The sequence below is a fragment of the Pituophis catenifer genome, unplaced genomic scaffold (genome assembly GCF_029215685.1).
Source record: "Pituophis catenifer annectens isolate HBS135680 unplaced genomic scaffold, rPitCat1.0.hap2 SCAF_10, whole genome shotgun sequence".
Taxonomy (NCBI): Eukaryota; Metazoa; Chordata; class Lepidosauria; order Squamata; family Colubridae; genus Pituophis; species Pituophis catenifer.
Genome location: NW_027256890.1, coordinates 17439560 through 17456341, shown reverse-complemented (window position 1 = coordinate 17456341; position 16782 = coordinate 17439560). Strand labels below are relative to the sequence as shown.

At 56.6% G+C, this 16782-nt stretch overlaps 1 protein-coding gene across 1 annotated transcript; it reads left to right on the top strand.

Moving 5' to 3' along the window:
- Positions 1-3459: 3459 nt before the first annotated feature.
- On the top strand, positions 3460-16580 carry ZNF687 (zinc finger protein 687). Its single transcript, XM_070951342.1, is given in 10 exon segments — positions 3460-3521; positions 8888-11193; positions 11867-12045; positions 12185-12361; positions 13334-13496; positions 13598-13647; positions 13649-13928; positions 14122-14234; positions 14380-14521; positions 15162-16580. Coding segments are annotated over 9 exon segments (3858 nt in total). The 5' UTR covers positions 3460-3521; positions 8888-8907; the 3' UTR covers positions 15630-16580.
- Positions 16581-16782: the final 202 nt, after the last annotated feature.

Genomic DNA, 16782 nt, shown 5'->3' with positions numbered 1-16782 from the left:
TCCAGGGCCCTTTGGCTAAACTAAGGAGGCTATGCCAGAAAAGGAGGGAAAGGCAGAGACAAGCCCAGGTCACCCCTCAAAGCTCCAGCTTGGTGTCGTCCGTGACTCACGTTTCTCAAATCGCAGGTAATGCCGGGCGAGAGGCCCTGTTCGTCGAGCTCGCTGAGAGCCAAGAGCAGGGATGCTTCATTTTGGACGTTGACTTGTGCAGGGTAGCCAATGGCGCCCCTCTTCGAGCAGGGGAAAGGAAAAAGAAAGTGGGGAGACTGTCAGATTTGGGTTCAAGGCTTTGCCAGCAGAGCATCTGAAATGCCAGCTGTGTCACAGGGCACAATCATACCCAATCTCATTCCCAGCCTACATATTCCTACAGTGGTTTTTTTCCTCAGGTGCGCTGAAATTATTACCTGTTCGGGTTGATTTACTTTTATGGATCCAATATCGGGTGTCTGGAATGCAGTATCCCCACTCTATTCTGGTGCTCCTTCACAAAATTAGTACAGTACATGCAGTTTTGGCATATTCCGATCACTGCCTATGTTGGTGCTGTGTTGTGATCACGCTTTATGATTGCATTGGCTCCTGGCCAGATGCTGGGTGTGACCTCCCTCTTTTAACCTGACCGGCTCAGAAATGTAAACCTGGCCATCTCTGCTCTGTGCTCCGGCCCCTTCTTAACGAGTGTTCTAATTAGCACCATTCAGAGACAGACAGTCCAGCCGCTGCCTCCCTTTCGGTACCTGGAGACAAGAGGTTCGCCCCAGGAATGTCGCCACGAGGATCCCAACGATGCTGATGGAAAGAGCAGCGATGGCACCCACTGTCAGGATTGCCAGCTTGTGGTTCGAGCCTACGGGAGTCTTGGTGAGCTCCAAACCAGAGTGGAGAGACTGTCAAACCAAGTTCAGAAAGAGACAGACAATACAACTCAAGGTCAATGATGACAAATGCCCAGTCCGTATGCCTTGAACCCCACTTACATAAGGAGGGCTCTTCGGGTGCAGCTCTCCTGGCCAGGAATCGGGGTGCTTCTCTTCATTGGCCATGTCCTGTGGGATGGGCTCCAGGTGGAAGCACACGATGGTAAGGAAAAGGGGGTCACGTTGCCTCTTTTATAGCATTTGACTCGTCAAAGCCTCACCCACCCGGCTGGGAGCCGAGGCGAACAATGCGCCTCTATAAATTTCCCAGCTCGGCATCCTCTGAGCTAGAAATCTTTCTGTGCTTCTCTGACACCCAGTAAATTTGAAGGTCATGAGGCAGGATTAGAAAACAGGTACTGTATTTTCCCCTCAGGTAAGAAAGTCCCTTTATTAGAGAAAATGCAGAGATGCCCAGCCTACGGTGTGGGATATTGTCTTCCTTTTTTTTCTTTTTTAAGACAGTTACTAGAGTTGAGTTTACGCAATTCAAAGTCTTGTTAATTTTTTTGAGGCATTGCTTTATCTCTTCCAACACTCCAAAAAGTAATATTTTGGTGACTGTTGGCCAAGGTCCATGCCGAGGAGCAGAAAGGGAAGATTCAGTGTATTGCTGCATCATCCTTTGCAATCCGATGTCCATTGAATAAGGTGTTTCTTTCTAAAAGGTGAAAGAAAAAAAGAAGAGAGGTTGAAAACAGTGCAGGAGATAAGTACAAGCCCAAGCCAAAAACAAAGCCATCCATTTCATCTCTCCTGTTGCAAGAAAAGCGAGAAGAGAGGCAAAACAAGAAGGCGGCCTTTGTTTCAGGGTCCAAGAAGACGGCGGGACAGAAGGGCCTGTCTCTGTTTCCCTGTCATTTTTGTTCAGGTCAGGTTGCACCACCTGATATTGGGAACAAGGTGCTTTTGAAAGGGAGGCTCCGGAGCTGGTCGTTCACCCCAACTGCTCTCCCTTCGAGGAAAAGAGCCTCGTCACGGTGGTCTTGGAAGGTGTCCAAAGCCCGGCCTTGTGTGGGGGGAGACAGAGACCCTGGCCTCGGTGGATCACAAAGGGAAGATTGTTCCAGGCTGGACTGGCATGGTGAGCCAGGCCAGGGAGATCAAGATCGGGCTTGGCACGAGGCAGGTGGAGAAACAAAGCACAAAGCCGCCTCGAGGAGAGGCAGGAGGCCAAGGGTCTCGCTCTTTTGCTGGGCCTGACACTCCGGCCTCCTCAGGGTTCTAGTTCTCATGGGCGAATCTGCCTTGCAGGGTTGGTGTGCAGAGCTGAAAAAGCAATTAGGGTTGCAAGGTCAAAGGTCATCTGCCGCAAAGTTTTTTCCACTGGCTTTTCCTGGTTTTCCCAGCCATCTCCCAGCAACACCCCTGTGAGGTAGGCCAGGCAGGGCAATAGTGGCTTGGATTGGGTTTTCCATGCTGGCTTGTGCAATAAGCCTTGGCTTGGGGAGGAAAGGAAGCCAACTTTTTGACCAGGCTTCCTTCTTCCACGCCAAGGCTCTCCAAACTTGGCAACTTTTAAGACTTGTGGACTTCAATTCCCAGAATCCCCCAAAATAGCTGGCTGAGGAATTCTGGGAGTTGAAGTCCACAAGTCTTAAAAGTTGCCAAGTTTGGAGAGCCTTGGCCTAGGGAATTTTTAAAATTTTTAAGCACAAATCAGTTTCATGTTTTTTTTTTATATTAAAAAGAAGCACATTTTCCCCTTGCCGGAAGTGTAGGTTGATTAATATCGCCCACAATCCTTTGCGCTCTCCCTCATGCGTCCTTTTCTCCCAGGCGCCCTTGCGCGGCTCCCGTGGCCTCTCCCTCCCATCATGCCTTGCGAGTTGGTGTTTTTCATGTTTTCAATCCCTTTGAGGGCGGACAATTCATTTGAATGACGGGAATAATAAACAATAGGATGATTGGAACACGAGGATAAAGCCCCGCCTCTTCATAGTCGAACACCAATAGGTGGTTCGTTACACCTGCTGCAGTTGCTGTGTTCTCAAGCAATGAGTCAATATAATGAATGTCCCGCCTGAGGCGGATTTTCACCAATTGAAGAGCGACATTCGGTGTCAGCCTGAGTGACGTTCTTATGAGCCAATGGCGACGAGAAGGCCCTGGGCAACTATGGCACTCTTAGCCAATAAAACCGATGGGGGGAAGCTCAGCCCGACGAGTGAATTCCCCCAGCTGGGGAGCACATAACGAATTCCCCCCGGCTAGCGGATGAGGCGTGCCGAGCATCGATAGGCAGGCCGTCCAGCCAATAGATCAACAAGACGACAGGAACAGGCTAGTCCCCTCTGCTTCCTCGCCTCCAATGAGTACCGAGGTCGAAGTGGGCGGTGCAACCCTCTGTAGCAAAGGCCCTTGACCCTATAGCCATCCGGAGCGCCTGCTCCCGCCCTTGAGTGACGTCTCTCTCGGCCAACGGCAACCCGCCAAGCTTCTGGAGTGGCGGGCGAGCGGTCCAATGTCGGTTGGCGAGCTCTGGATGGGGGCGAAGCAGGAAGCGGCCGAGGAGGCGGAGGCCCTCAGTACAGTCGGAGAAGCGCCGAGCCGACCGCGAAGCCCCCACGTCGGGCCGCCGAGGGGGCCGGGCCCGCGCAGGTAGGAGGCCGTGGGGCCGCCTCAAGGCGGGGGGAGGTTCTCTTCCCCTCCCCCGGAGCCTCCAAGAGGGGGTGGGGGCAGGGCAGCCGCGTGGGGGGTCTCCCCCCGCCGCCCCCCCAGCCCTGGGGAGCCCCCTCCCCTCCCGGAGGCCTCTGCGACCTCCCCAAACCCTCCCCCAGCCTTCGAGGGGTAGGACTACAAACCCCATTTCCCCTGGACTCCAGATCCCATCATCCTCTCCCGCTCTGCCTGGAGAGAAAAAGCCCCCCCCATCTGTGCCTTTTTAAAAAAAGGGAACTTCCAAAATAAATACAGCCCCCCCCTCAAAACAAAACCTACCTGGAGGGAGGGGGGGCTGCTGAAAATTGCATGGGGGGTTTCTTTGATTTCCCCCCCCCAAAACCAGGATGACCCCTCCCCCATTATGACACTGGGCTAAAATCTCATTAATGCAAAAAAAAAGGGGGGGTATTTTTCCATGGAGGGGGCAGATCGGGGGGGGCAGCCCTAAAAAAAGGAGGGGAAGCTTTGAAGGAGCTCAAGGGGGGCTTCCTGGTGTTTTCTCTCCCCCCCCTTAAGAGGGATGAGAATTAAGGGAAATGAGTGGGGGGCTTCCTGGGGTTCCCCCCCCCCATTAAGAGAGAGCAGAATAAATGGAAATGAAGAGTTTTGGGGGTCCTGCAAATCCCCCCCTCAACATTATTAACATGAACCTGCAGCATCTTCTCTGGTGACTTATTTCTGCTTCTTTGTGTGGCAGTGCTGGGCGTTTTAATATTTCACCTTTTTCAAAGTGGTTTGGCTGTGTAACTTTTAACAGCCTCCAGATTTCCTGTCCGCCCACCATGCGAGTCCTTACCAGCCCTGGACCTGTTCAGCTTCTTTTCCCCCTTCTTTTTAACAAAATTAATCAAAAGTCGCTTAGATTATTACGGGCATCATCTACCTGGCTTGGGGAGTTGGAAGGTGTGTTTGGAAATGTTGAATTGATGCATCAGTTTTGGGCAATGCAAAGTCATCGTGTGCAGGATCTAAATGGGGGAGTGGGGTGGATTTTATGTACTTTTTATTTTATGCACTTTTGAAGTCTGGAAATTTCTCTTTGGGGGGGGGCTCATAGCCATGTGAAACTCGGGGCAGGGGGGGAAAAGTTGTTAAAGAGTGCACGAAGCCCCTTTCCGCAAACCTGCAATGGGAAGAATTCATCTTTAATTCACTTTTGTTCTTTCTACATCCCGTGCAACTCTTTTCTGTCCAGCAGACAAAACTTGGGCTCTCCTACTGATCTGTGCTGAAGGCTTTGGGGGATCTTTGCCATAACTACATAAATGCCCACATTGTGTGAATTTGATTAAAGCAGAAAAAGCTGAATGGTTTGAAGAGGAAGGTTTAAATGTTTTTTAAATAGATTTTTCTTTTTTTAAATTTTCACCCTGGGTCCTCCTAATCCTTGAGAAATTTGTAGGTTGCAGAAACAGCCAACCAACTATTGGCTTTTTATTAATGCTTTTTCAGAGGCTTCTTGCTAAAAATGCCACACGTTGGGGCATTATTGGGTTTTTTGAAGTGTGGTGTCCACTTCCTGTGGCTTCCTTCCTGGGGAGGGGGGGTTGTTGTGAATCAGATGGCAGGTATTGGGGAAGGGGTGGGGTGGGAGGGGGGTGGCTGGCCAGAAAGTTTGGTGTTTTTGCTGATGCTAGTTTTGGATTCCAAGGCAGCCACTTAATGCTGCCTTTCTTACTGTTTGCATTTGAATTGGTGCCATCTAGGAATGACTTAAAACACTTGTTGCTATTGATCTGCCCTTTATGCCCTGGGTGATAATGTGCCTTGCGGGCTGAGAAATCTCTTGACCTGTGTTTGTTATGCTTAAGACTCCAGCCAATCAATATTGTATTTTCATTAAAATTAACCTCCCTTCCCCCTTCAGTGAGCTTGGAGTCGTCTTCTTTTTTTTTTCTTCTTCCCCCTTTCTCTTCCTTGCCTAGTATTTTTAAGTTAGCAGATGGTCGTGTCTTAATTCTCTTAAATGGACTGGAATTTAATCTCTTGCCAGACATGGCTTGGTCAGGTCGGGGGGTGGGCAGCTGCCGTGGGCGTTAATTCATCTGGAATAGTAAACTCTCTCCATGAAAAAAAAAAAAAAACACCACTGCTTCTCGCCCAACCTGTTTCTGGGGTAGATTTTGAACCCTGTGCTGGGGAAAGAAAGGAGGTCAGATGCGGGGAGCTTGAAAGTGGGTGATCTGTCCCTGCTTTGGAGGGCGAGGAAGGGGGTGAGCCTTTGGATAACATCTGCAGCTGGAAAATCCCCGCTTGGTGTTTGTTTCGGCCCCTGCCCGGAGCGTACTAAAGGTGGGGTGCGAAGAGGTAAAAAGCAGGGAGAACAGAGGATGAAGACGTCCGGTCCAGTCCGGTCCGTGGTGCTAAGACAGAAGCAGGCTTTGCAAGATCCTGGTCAGCAGGTGGGCTTCTCTTTCCCCAGCTTCTGCCCTTCTCATTCATCCTCTGAATTAATTTTCCACCCTCAACCCAAAATTTCTTCATAAGAGGAAATGGTTCCTCTGTCCTCCTTGGCTGGGGTGCAGGCGAAGAGGAGCCGGTGCGCACCCCAGAGCCAAATCACTGGCCATAAATACTGGGCCTTTATTTCCAGCCCCTCTTCTACACACACACACACACACACACACACACACACACACACCCTGTGGCTTCAGTCTCCTAAGACTTCCAACCCCAAAGACATAACAGTTTAATTTTCCATCACACGGGTCCATTTTTTTAAATTTTGGGGATCCAACAAGGGGGGGGGCAGCTGGGTTGCAGGTTTGCTCTGGAGAAGCACTGATTCCCGGCGGGTGCAGCTGCCCCCAAGCGCAGGCCGTGGGGTGCCCTGTGCGATGCCCTGGCAGAGAGCAACCTAGCAGGAGAACCAGCTGTTCCTCCCATAGATTGGCAGCTGATGGTCCCCCCATCAAAATCCCTGTGCCCTCCTCAGGCGCTCCGCCTGACTGACAGTGGCGATTTAAATCTCTCCCAGGGGAAATCTGCTGCGGGGAACCCCCTTCAAATCTGCAGAGCCTGAAAGCTTCCCTTCTTTCCTGTTTTGCCCCAGCGGTGGGGAGCCAGGGGTGTTGTTGGTTTGAGACGAGGAAGAGGTTTGTGTACCTTGGTGTGACTCTGTTTTGGCTCCTGGGTCTAGGAAACCGGTCTGTTTGGGATCCATGCGCAGGGATTACGAGAGATTCCCCCAGAGCGAAGCTTTGAGTGTCACCTCCGTAGATTTTGGTCCATCGTGGAGACTGTCAGGTGTTCCCGCACTTACCAAATAACTTTAGCGGAGTTGGGGGTGGGAGGGAGGGAAAAAAGAGAGCTGTGGAATGACTTGGGGTGGACAAATTGGCTTTTAGTCTGAAACTGCAGCTCTGCTGTTTCCAAGAGTTCCTGAACCAGAGGCGCCATGGGGAGAGGCCGGAGGGCCCGTAATGGGGGTCTAGGAGACCCCTGCCAGCGTTGCTGAAGAGTCCTTTAGAGGGCTTGGGCCTTCCTTAGCAGGCAACACAGCCGCACTCCTGTACGCAAATGCTCCCTGGGCCTTTCCTTGCAGGCAGGGAGTCCTGGCCAGGGGTTGCCGTTCAGCTTTTGTGGCCTGAAATGTGGCTTGAATCTGCTGGATCAACAGAATCTGTTGAATCTCCCCTGCTGGAGGATCAGGCGTGCCCTGGGGCTGCTCCTGAAGAGCTGTGCCGCGGTGGCAGTGGGTTGTTGGCACACGTGTTTATCCAACCTTCCTTGGAGCAGAAGCTACACACACACACACACACACACACACACCAGGCTTCCCTCTCCCTCCGCGAAGGGGTCCCTGAATCCCTCTCGTAGGCAGAGAATGGGGGGAGGGGGTGAGCGAAGGGCCTCCCCCCTCTGGTCCCTTGGCATGGCGGAGCCTTGTCTTCACCCTGGCGGCCCTGCCTGGTGATGGGCCTCCCTTCCTCCTCTTATCCAGCCAGCCCTGGTTTTCTCTCTTGCCCAAGGGCCCAGTCGGCCCTTCCTGCCCTCCACCCCGTGCTCCAAGGGGGTGGGAAAGGGGAGGGGGGCTGCTCCTAACTCCGGGTTTTCTAGCATCAGCAGATGGCAGAGCAGGGCGCCTTTGGGGAGGGGGGGGGCGTAATTGCCCAACGTGCCAGCGCCTGGGCTGGAGAGGAGCAGAGCCGGGGGAAAGGTAGCCCTGCCTTCCCCTCCCTGGCTCAGCCCCAGGGGGGAGCCGGGTGCTTGTTTTCCTCCGCATGGCTTCCCTCCCCACTCTTCCCTCTGCAGCTGGCGCTGGCTGGGGAAGCTGGGCAGAGGGACTGCGCCAGCCTGCCTCCCTCCCCAGGTGGCACCTGGCTTGCTGGCCTGGCAGGAGATAGAGGCCCTCAGCCACCACCCTTGCCACCCCTGTGCCCGTCTCCTGGCCTCTAGGGAGCCTCCTCGTCAGGTTAGTGAAGTGATCCAGCGTGGAGGGAGGGAAATGGCATCCTCGCTGGGCACTGCCCTCCTTGCTTCTCCCCTCCTGGCGGGAAAGGAGACGGGTTCTGCACAGAGGCTCAGGCAGGCGGGCGTGTGCTGGTGCCCCTCAAGATTGGAAGAGGGTCCTGCATCCCTCGGAGATTGGCCGGAAACAAAGGTGGTGGGACCTGGGAGGCTGCCTAGAGTGGTTAGGAGTTGGTAGTTATCCTCTAAATTGAGGAACGCGGTGGCTCAGTGGCTAAGACGCTGAGCTTGTCGATTGAAAGGTCGCCAGTTCAGCGGTTCAAATCCCAAGTGCCCCGTAACGGGGGTGAGCTCCCGTTCCTTCTCCCAGCTTCTGCCAACCTAGCAGTTCAAAAGCATGTAAAAAAAAATGCCAGTAGAAAAATAGGGACCCCCTCTGGCCCCTCCTAGGGCAGCCCAAATGTCCACACAGCATCCCAGGGTCACCGGATCACCTATTGCGACTTTCCGACAAGCAAAGTCAAGGAGGAAGCGGGGTTCACTTAACGACTGTGTTCCTAACGTAATGGCTGCAGTGATTCAGTTAGCAACTGTGGCAAGAAAGCTCGTAAAATGGGGCAAAACTCACTTAACAACTGTCTCGCTTAGCAACAGAAATGGGCTCCATTGAGGGCGTAAGTCAAGGACTGTCTGTATTCCGCCTCCGAGGACAATGATAAGCTCTGATTTTGGGCCTTTTGCTGTCCTCTTTGGCCTCCGTGGGGAGGGAGGTGGCCGTCCGGCCAGCCCGACTCCCACCTCTTCGGAGAGCCGCTCAGATCAGCCGGGGGGGGGAGGGGAGCCTTGACCCCGTTTTGTGCCTCTTGGCTTGACCGCTGGCCCTTGTCTTCCAGAGCCTTCCGAGCCCTTCGCCATGGGGGACATGAAGACCCCGGATTTTGACGACCTCTTGGCGGCCTTCGACATCCCTGACATCGACACCAGCGAGGCCATCCATTCGGGCCACGAAGAGGCCGAGGCTCCCGTCCGTCCCGTCCCCGTGGAGGCGGCCGCCCCCGAGCACGTCCTGCCGCACGCCGACATCACCACCGTCAGCGTCATCGTGAAGAACACCGTCTGCCCTGAGCAGCTGGAGCCGGCGGACGGGCGCCTGAAGGACAGCGGTGGCCACCCGGGGGGCTCCCGCTTGCTGCAAAATGGCTTTGCGGCTCCCGAGGTCCCTCGCGCCTCCCCGGTCTCCTCAGCGGAAGCCATGGCCCCCACCAACGGCGAGTGTTGGGCCCTGAAGGAGAAGGCCCCCAAGAGCCTGGATCTCTTCTCCCCCTTCAGCCCCGAGCCTGACAAGGACGGGGAGGCAGACCTGATCGACCAGCCGCGGGGATGCAAGGCGAAGGAGCAGGGCCTTGCGGGGCCGGCCATCCCCCCGGCGCCCCTCTTGTCCGCTGCCCCCTCCCTGGACAGCCCCGAACCTGTCGAAGAGAGCCTGGGACCCTCAACCCCTCCGGCCTTCCCTCCAGCCTTTGAAACTGGCCCTCCTGGTGCGATGGGCCTCTCGCTGACCCCTCCTCCTCCTCTTCCTCCTCCTCCTCTTCCTCCTCCGGCTGCTCCTCCTCTTCCGGCTCCTCCTGTGATCAAGCAGGAGGTGGACTGCGAGATGCCTTGTCAGGGCTCCAGCCCGTTGGGGCCACCCAAGTCCGCTTCTTCCTGCTACTCCGCAGAGACGTCCCCCCGAGTCCCCTGGCCCGGCTCCGAAGCAGACCTGGGGGCAGACCTGCCCGACATCAAGCGCCCCCTCTCCAGCCCTCGGGAGCAGCTCTTCCAGGGCTCCCCACAAAAGGGAGCCAGTCCTGGGCCCCGGGCCTCCCCAAAGCCCCCCGGTGATGGGTCCCTGAAAGAAGAGCCGGTGGAAAAGCCACTGCATTGTCCCCCGGCCCATTCCAGTGGGGAGGAAGAGGAAGAGGAGGAGGAAGAGGAAGAGGAGGGGGACCAGAGCCCCGGTTCCCCCTCGTCCAGCTCCTCGCGGCCCCTCAAGGTGAGGATCAAGACCATCAAGACGTCCTCAGGGAGCATCACCCGGACAGTGACGAGGGTCTCGTCGGAATCCGATCCTGGAGCCGCCAAGCTGTCCTCGGATCAGGGGGGCCCGGAGATCCCGGCGGCCGGGGATGCCCTTCTCCCTGTCGTCATCGCCCAGAAGGAAGAGGCCGCTCCGGAGAGCCCCGGCCCGAAGGCCCTGGCGGCCGGCCCGGCGAAGGCGGCGGAAGCCCCCAAGGTGGTCAGCGTGCAGCTGGGCGACGGCACCAAGCTGAAGGGCACGGTGCTGCCCGTCTCCACCATCCAGAACGCCAGCAGCGCCATGCTGATGGCGGCCAGCGTGGCCCAGCAGAAGGCGGTGGTGCTGCCCAGCAAGGCCCTGGCCAAGAGCATCCTCAGCCTGGTGCCCCAGGCCCTCCCCAAGGCCCCCGAGGTCAGGAGCGGCGGCCCCGCCCCGCCCGCCAGCCAGAAGGTCAACGGCACCACGGTGGTGGTGATGCAGCCGCAGAAGCCCTCCCCCCCCGTGGCCGGCACGGTCATCTCCCGCAGCCAGTCCAGCCTGGTGGAGGCCTTCAACAAGATCCTGAACAGCAAGAACCTGCTGCCCCCCTACAAGCCCAACCTGCTGCCCCCCGCCGAGTCCAGCCTGGCCCTCCCGCCCCTGGGCTACCGCTGCCTGGAGTGCGGCGACGCCTTCGCCCTGGAGAAGAGCCTGGCCCGGCACTACGACCGGCGCAGCCTGCGGGTGGAGGTGACCTGCAACCACTGCGCCAAGCGGCTGGTCTTCTTCAACAAGTGCAGCCTCCTCCTCCACGCCCGGGAGCACAAGGACAAGGGGCTGGTCATGCAGTGCTCCCACCTGGTCATGCGGCCCATCGCCCTCGACCAGATGATCGGCCAGCCGGACGTGGCCCCGCTCGTCTCCCTGGCCTCCCTCAGCCAGGCCAGCAAGGCCGCCTCCCCGGCCGGCCTCGCACCGGACGTCGGGGTGGCCAATGGAGGCGCCGGACAGGACCTGCCCGTCCTGCCCCTGGGCGGCGGTGGCGGCACTGAGCAGCTGCCGGCCACCAACTCCTGCCAGTGCCTGGAATGCAAGGAGCAGTGCAAGGACAAGGCCGGGCTGGCCGCCCACTTCCAGCAGGCCGGAAGCACCTCCCCCTCCACGGTAAATGAGGGGAGGGGGACGGAGGGGTGGGGAGTGGGGGGGGCAGCTGAACTCAAATCTGGGGTGTCCCCTGGGTGGTTGGGCCCTCGGCTCTCCCTGCCCTTCAACAGAAGAGACCGGACAGCCCCTTGTCTGGAATGGGATGGGCCTCCTGTTGGAGCAGGGGGTTGGACTAGAGGACCTCAAGGGCCCCTCCCCACCCTGTTATTCCTGCCCCATGGGTGGCAAGGCTGCTGTGGGGGAGGGGCCTTGGGTGGTGGAAATTCACCGTGGGTGGCTCCTCCCTACGGAAGACCTTGCACGGCTTAGTCCTCGCTTAGTGGCTGTCTTGCTTAGTGACGGCTATCATGGTCAGCAGTCCTTGCCTTGAGAAGAGTTTCCAGGTCTGCAAGGAAAAGGAAAGCCGAGGAGATTGTAAACGCGATCACAGCTTCACTTAGCAGTCCCTATTTTGCTGAATAACCGTGCTGGCAATTGCGGTCGCTAAGCGAGGACCGCCCCTGCAGCCTGCAAGGTCCCATATCCGGAGGGAAGGCAGCGCTGGACCCAGACAGAATTTGAAGCCCCCCCCCCCCCCCTCTGGGGAAAGAGAAGGAGGGCTGGCAAACCCAGACTGGCACTGGGTAAAGGCCCCCCCCCCTCCCTTCTGCTTCCCCTCCCCCCCCAATTCCAGGTGTGCAACAGCTGCCCGATGATCATGGCCAACCGCTGCAGCTTCAGCGCCCACCAGCGCATGCACAAGAGCCGGCCGCCCCACGTCTGCCCCGAGTGTGGGGGGAACTTCCTGCTGGCCAACTTCGACGCCCACCTGAAGGAGGCCTGCCTCCATTTCTCCCGCAGGATCGGCTACAGGTAGGATGGGGCGGCCTCCTGAGCTCCCCTGGCCCGCCCTCCTTCAGGGCATGGACAGAGGCCTCTCCCTGCCGGGCAGCCGGTGGGCTTGGGGGGCAGCCGGTCGTAGAGCCCACAAGCTCTCCCCGCTTCCTGCCAGGTGCCCCAGCTGCTCGGTCGTCTTTGGCGGCGTCAACTCCATCAAGTCCCACATCCAGACGTCCCACTGCGAGGTCTTCCACAAGTGCCCCGTCTGCCCCATGGCCTTCAAGTCGGCCCCCAGCGCCCACGGCCACATCTACACCCAGCACCCGGGCTTCAGCAGCCAGCAGTCCAAGTAAGGTTGACCTGCGGGACAGACGTTGCCTCCGGAAGAGGTGGGTGGTCCCTCCAGGGAGGCTCCTCGGGAGAGACCGGACGGTCACTGGCCTTGAGCAGGGGGCTGGACTAGAAGACCTCTAAGGTCCCCTCCAGCTCTATTCTATATTCTCTATTCTCTATTCTCTATTCTATTCTATTCTATATTCTATTCTATTCTATATTCTATTCTATTCTATTTTCTATTCTATATTCTATTCTATTCTATTTTCTATTCTATATTCTATATTCTATTCTATATTCTATATTCTATTCTATATTCTATATTCTGTATTCTATTCTATATTCTATATTCTATTCTATATTCTATTCTATATTCTATTCTATTCTATATTCTATTCTATATTCTATTCTATATTCTATATTCTGTATTCTATTCTATATTCTATATTCTATTCTATATTCTATTCTATATTCTATTCTATTTTATATTCTATTCTATTCTATTTTCTATTCTATATTCTATTCTATTCTATTCTATTCTATATTCTATATTCTGTATTCTATTCTATATTCTATATTCTATTCTATATTCTATATTCTGTATTCTATTCTATATTCTATATTCTATTCTATATTCTATTCTATATTCTATTCTATTCTATATTCTATTCTATATTCTATTCTATATTCTATTCTATATTCTATATTCTGTTCTATATTCTATTCTATATTCTATTCTATTCTTAATCTACTCTTTTATTCTATCCTATCCTATTTTCTATTATTATGTATTCTTATTCTGCATTCTATTCCGCTCTACTCTTGTTACTCTTATTCCTATGCCATTCTGATCAGAGGCCACCCTGGGGTCTCTCTGCCTGTCCTGGCCGGGGGGGGGATCCCAGTTGGAGGGCCGAGGGCCCCTGACGGCAGGAAGGAGACCCCCCCTCTCTCTGACAACCCCCCCCCTTGGTCTGTCTGTGCCCAGAATGATCTACAAGTGTGCCATGTGTGACACGGTCTTCACCCACAAGCCGCTGCTCTCCTCCCACTTCGACCAGCACCTGGTCAACCAGAGGGTCAGCGTCTTCAAGTGCCCCGACTGCCCTCTGCTCTTCGCCCAGAAGCGGACCATGCTGGAGCACCTCAAGGTCAGCGAGGGGGACGGGACAGGACGGCCGAAGGTTGGGAGGCAGGGAAGGGCGGCCGGAACCCGGCCTGACCGCTGCCTCCGTCTCCCTCCGGCCCTCAGAACAGCCACCAGCAGCAGCAGAAGCCCAAGGAGGAAGCGGTCAAGAAGCCGGCCCCCGCCGCCCCCCTCCGCCCCCAAGCAGAGTCCGGCTGAGGAGGAGCCCCCGCCTCCCCTCCCCAAGCCCTCCTCCTCCTCCTCTTCCTCCTCCTCCTCCTCGGAAGACGACCCCCCCAGCTCCCCTGAGCTGCGCAAGAGCAAACGGGGCCGCTTCCAGCGCAAGGCGGAGATGGGCAGGCGGTCGCGGAGCAACGGGTGGACCTGCGGCATCTGCCACTCCTGGTTCCCCGAGAGGGACGAGTACGTGGTGCACATGAAGAAGGTCCACGGGAAGGTGAGGGGGGGGCACAGGGCGGGGAGACCCTCAGCCGGGGTGGGGGCAGCGTCTCCACCTTCGCCTCTTACCTGGGCAAACCCCCCTGCAGTGCCAGCCCAACCAGGGAGAGCAGCCCTTTTTTTGTGTGTGTGTGGGGGGGAGTCATACCCAGTTTTACCCTCACCCTGGCATCTCCCCCCCCCCTTTTCAGTGTGTGAAGAAGTTCCCCTGCCATCTGTGCGAGCGCTCCTTCTGCTCCGCCCCCAGCCTGCGCAGGCACATCCGGGTGAACCACGAGGGCATCAAGAGGGTCTACCCCTGCAGGTAGGTGCCCGCCCTCTGGCCAGGCGGGGGGGAGGGCCTCGGGGTCTCCTGGGCCACCCCCCCTCAAGCTTCCCTTCCTCTGCTCCGTGTCCCCCTCCCTCCCTCCCTCCCTCCCTCCCACCCCTTCCTTCTCCCTCCCTTCCAGGTACTGCACGGAGGGTAAACGGACGTTCAGCAGCCGGCTCATCCTGGAGAAACACATCCAGGTGCGGCACGGGATCAAGGTGACCGACGCCAACCGGAGCCAGGAGGTGCTTGCCACCCGCTTGGGCTCCAGGAACTCCCAGGTATATGCCCCCCCCAACTCCCCCAGCCCGAATTGTCTGCAGGAATTCAGAGAAACATGGCCCAGGCTCTCTCCGATTTGGGAGGGTGTGTGTGTGTGTGTGTGGGGGTGTCTGAAAATGGGGGAGGCTGAGAAAGGCAGGTGGGGGGGCTTTCAATCCGTCAGAATGTGGTTGGGGGGCCCATATAGGCAGTCCTCGACTTACGACCACAGTTGAGCCCAGAATTTCTGTTGGTCAGCAAAACATTTGTTCAGTGAGTTTTGCTCTTATTTTACGACGTATCTTGCCGCAGGCGTTAAGGGAGTCCCTGCAGCTGTTCAGTTAGCCACAGGGTTGGGTTCCCCCATTGACTTTGTCCAACGGTCCCCAAGAGGGGGGATCCTGTGACCCCCCCAGGACGCTGCGGCCATCATGAATACGAGTCAGCTGAATACGAATGTGAACTGTTGTTCAGTTGAGGCCTGCCCTGACTCAAGGATTTGCTTCCTGGAGGTTTTGCCTTTTTGGCTGCCTTTCCTGTCTTTGTTCCAGAGAGAGAGAGAGAGCTGCCCCCTCCCCTTGTGGCTGATCTCTTGGGTGGGGGTCCCTCCAGTCCCCCCGGACAGCCTCAGTCACCCCGCCCTCTTCCTTCGCCCTGCAGGGGTCCAGCCGGAAACGCAAGCTCTCCTCGGACGACGGCGACTCGTGCAGCGAAGAGCCGGACAGCACCACCCCGCCCTCCAAGACCCCCAAGGGCAGCCGGCGCTCCCCCTACCACTGCCGGAAGTGCGGCTACGTGGCCCCCACGGCGGCCGACTTCCAGGAGCACATCCCCCGTCACCGGACAGGCGAGAGCGCCCACCAGTGCCACGAGTGCGGACTCTGCTTCACCTCTCAGGTGTCCCTCAACCGCCACCGCTTCATCACCCACAAGAAGAAGCGGGGCGAAGGGGAGGCCGGCGTCCCCCGGGGAGGCCCTGAGGAAGGCTCCCCCTCGGCCAACGAGGGCAGCCTCTCCTGCACCGTCTGCGGCAAAGGCTTCGACACCCAGCTCAACCTCAAGACTCACTTCCGAACCCACGGCATGGCCTTCATCAAGGCCCGACAGACCGGGGGGGCCGAGAACTAGCCGGGCCCCGGAGCCACATCGGGGGGGAACGTGCCCCCCCCCCCGTGGCTCCTTCCGTGGCTCGAGTGATGGAGGCGCCTTATTTATCCTCCCAGCACCGCCTTCTGCGGCCGCCTCTCGGGAGTCCCGGCCTCCCTCGGCTGGCAGCTGGGGGGCCGAGTTGGGGTTTTTCACGCCCCTCGTGGTCCAGTGGCAGGGAAGCGTTAAATCCACTCTCGCCCCAGAAGAGACCCCCATGGTAGGTCAGCCGTCTCCACGTCGGGAGGGATGGCTGGACTTCAGCCCTCACCATCCTGTCCCGCCTGAACGATGACATGAGTGTTGAAGTATGATGCATGAAGAGGACACGTGTGTTTGCGGGCGACTTCCCCGTCAAAGGCAGGTTCTTCGCACTGGTTCTTCGGCTGTCACCACTCCAGTTTTCCTTTCCTGTCTGAGGTTCCCACAGAAAAGAATTGGGGTTACCCCTCACCCCTGGCTTTGATGCTTCTCCACCTTTGGGTGGTCGTCCCCCCCCCCCCCGCCCCCTTGTACTCCAGATCATGGCTTGATTCACTCCTTGTACTCCAGATCATGGCTTGATTCCAGAAAACGAAGGAAGATGGCTTGGCATCTCCTGTGCTAATGATGACTAGCTTAAAACCAAGAAAAGCCAGTTTTTATCTCTTTTTCCAAACCATTCCAGGCCTCAGAATTTGGAGGTTTGTGCTTGGCCCCCCGTTTCTTGCCGTTGGCATCTTGCCCTCCCAGCATTGGGGTGGGGGTCTCTGTCTCGTGGTCCCCTCTGTTCCTTCGTTGGGAGTCCAAAATGCCTCAAGAGCCAGCTGGTGCTTAGGAGAAAAAGAACAGGTTAGCCCTCGATTTTACAAGCAACAAATGTGTTGCTTGTAAAATCCAAATTTTGCAGGGTCTGAGCGAGGCGTCTATACCTGGTCAGACGGGGGCAGGAGAATGGGGAGGGGGGCTCTTTCCAAATGGGCAGGGCCTCTTCACGGGTGGGGTGGCTGCCCCTCAATTCGGTCCCTGGGCTCTCCATCGGGGGGGGTGTGTGTCCCAGTAAAGACCAGGATAATCATGTTATTTATCTGCCGCCCAGATTTCTATAGTCTGTTCCCTCCATCCCTTCCCTCTTCCCACCCAAACCCCCAAATTT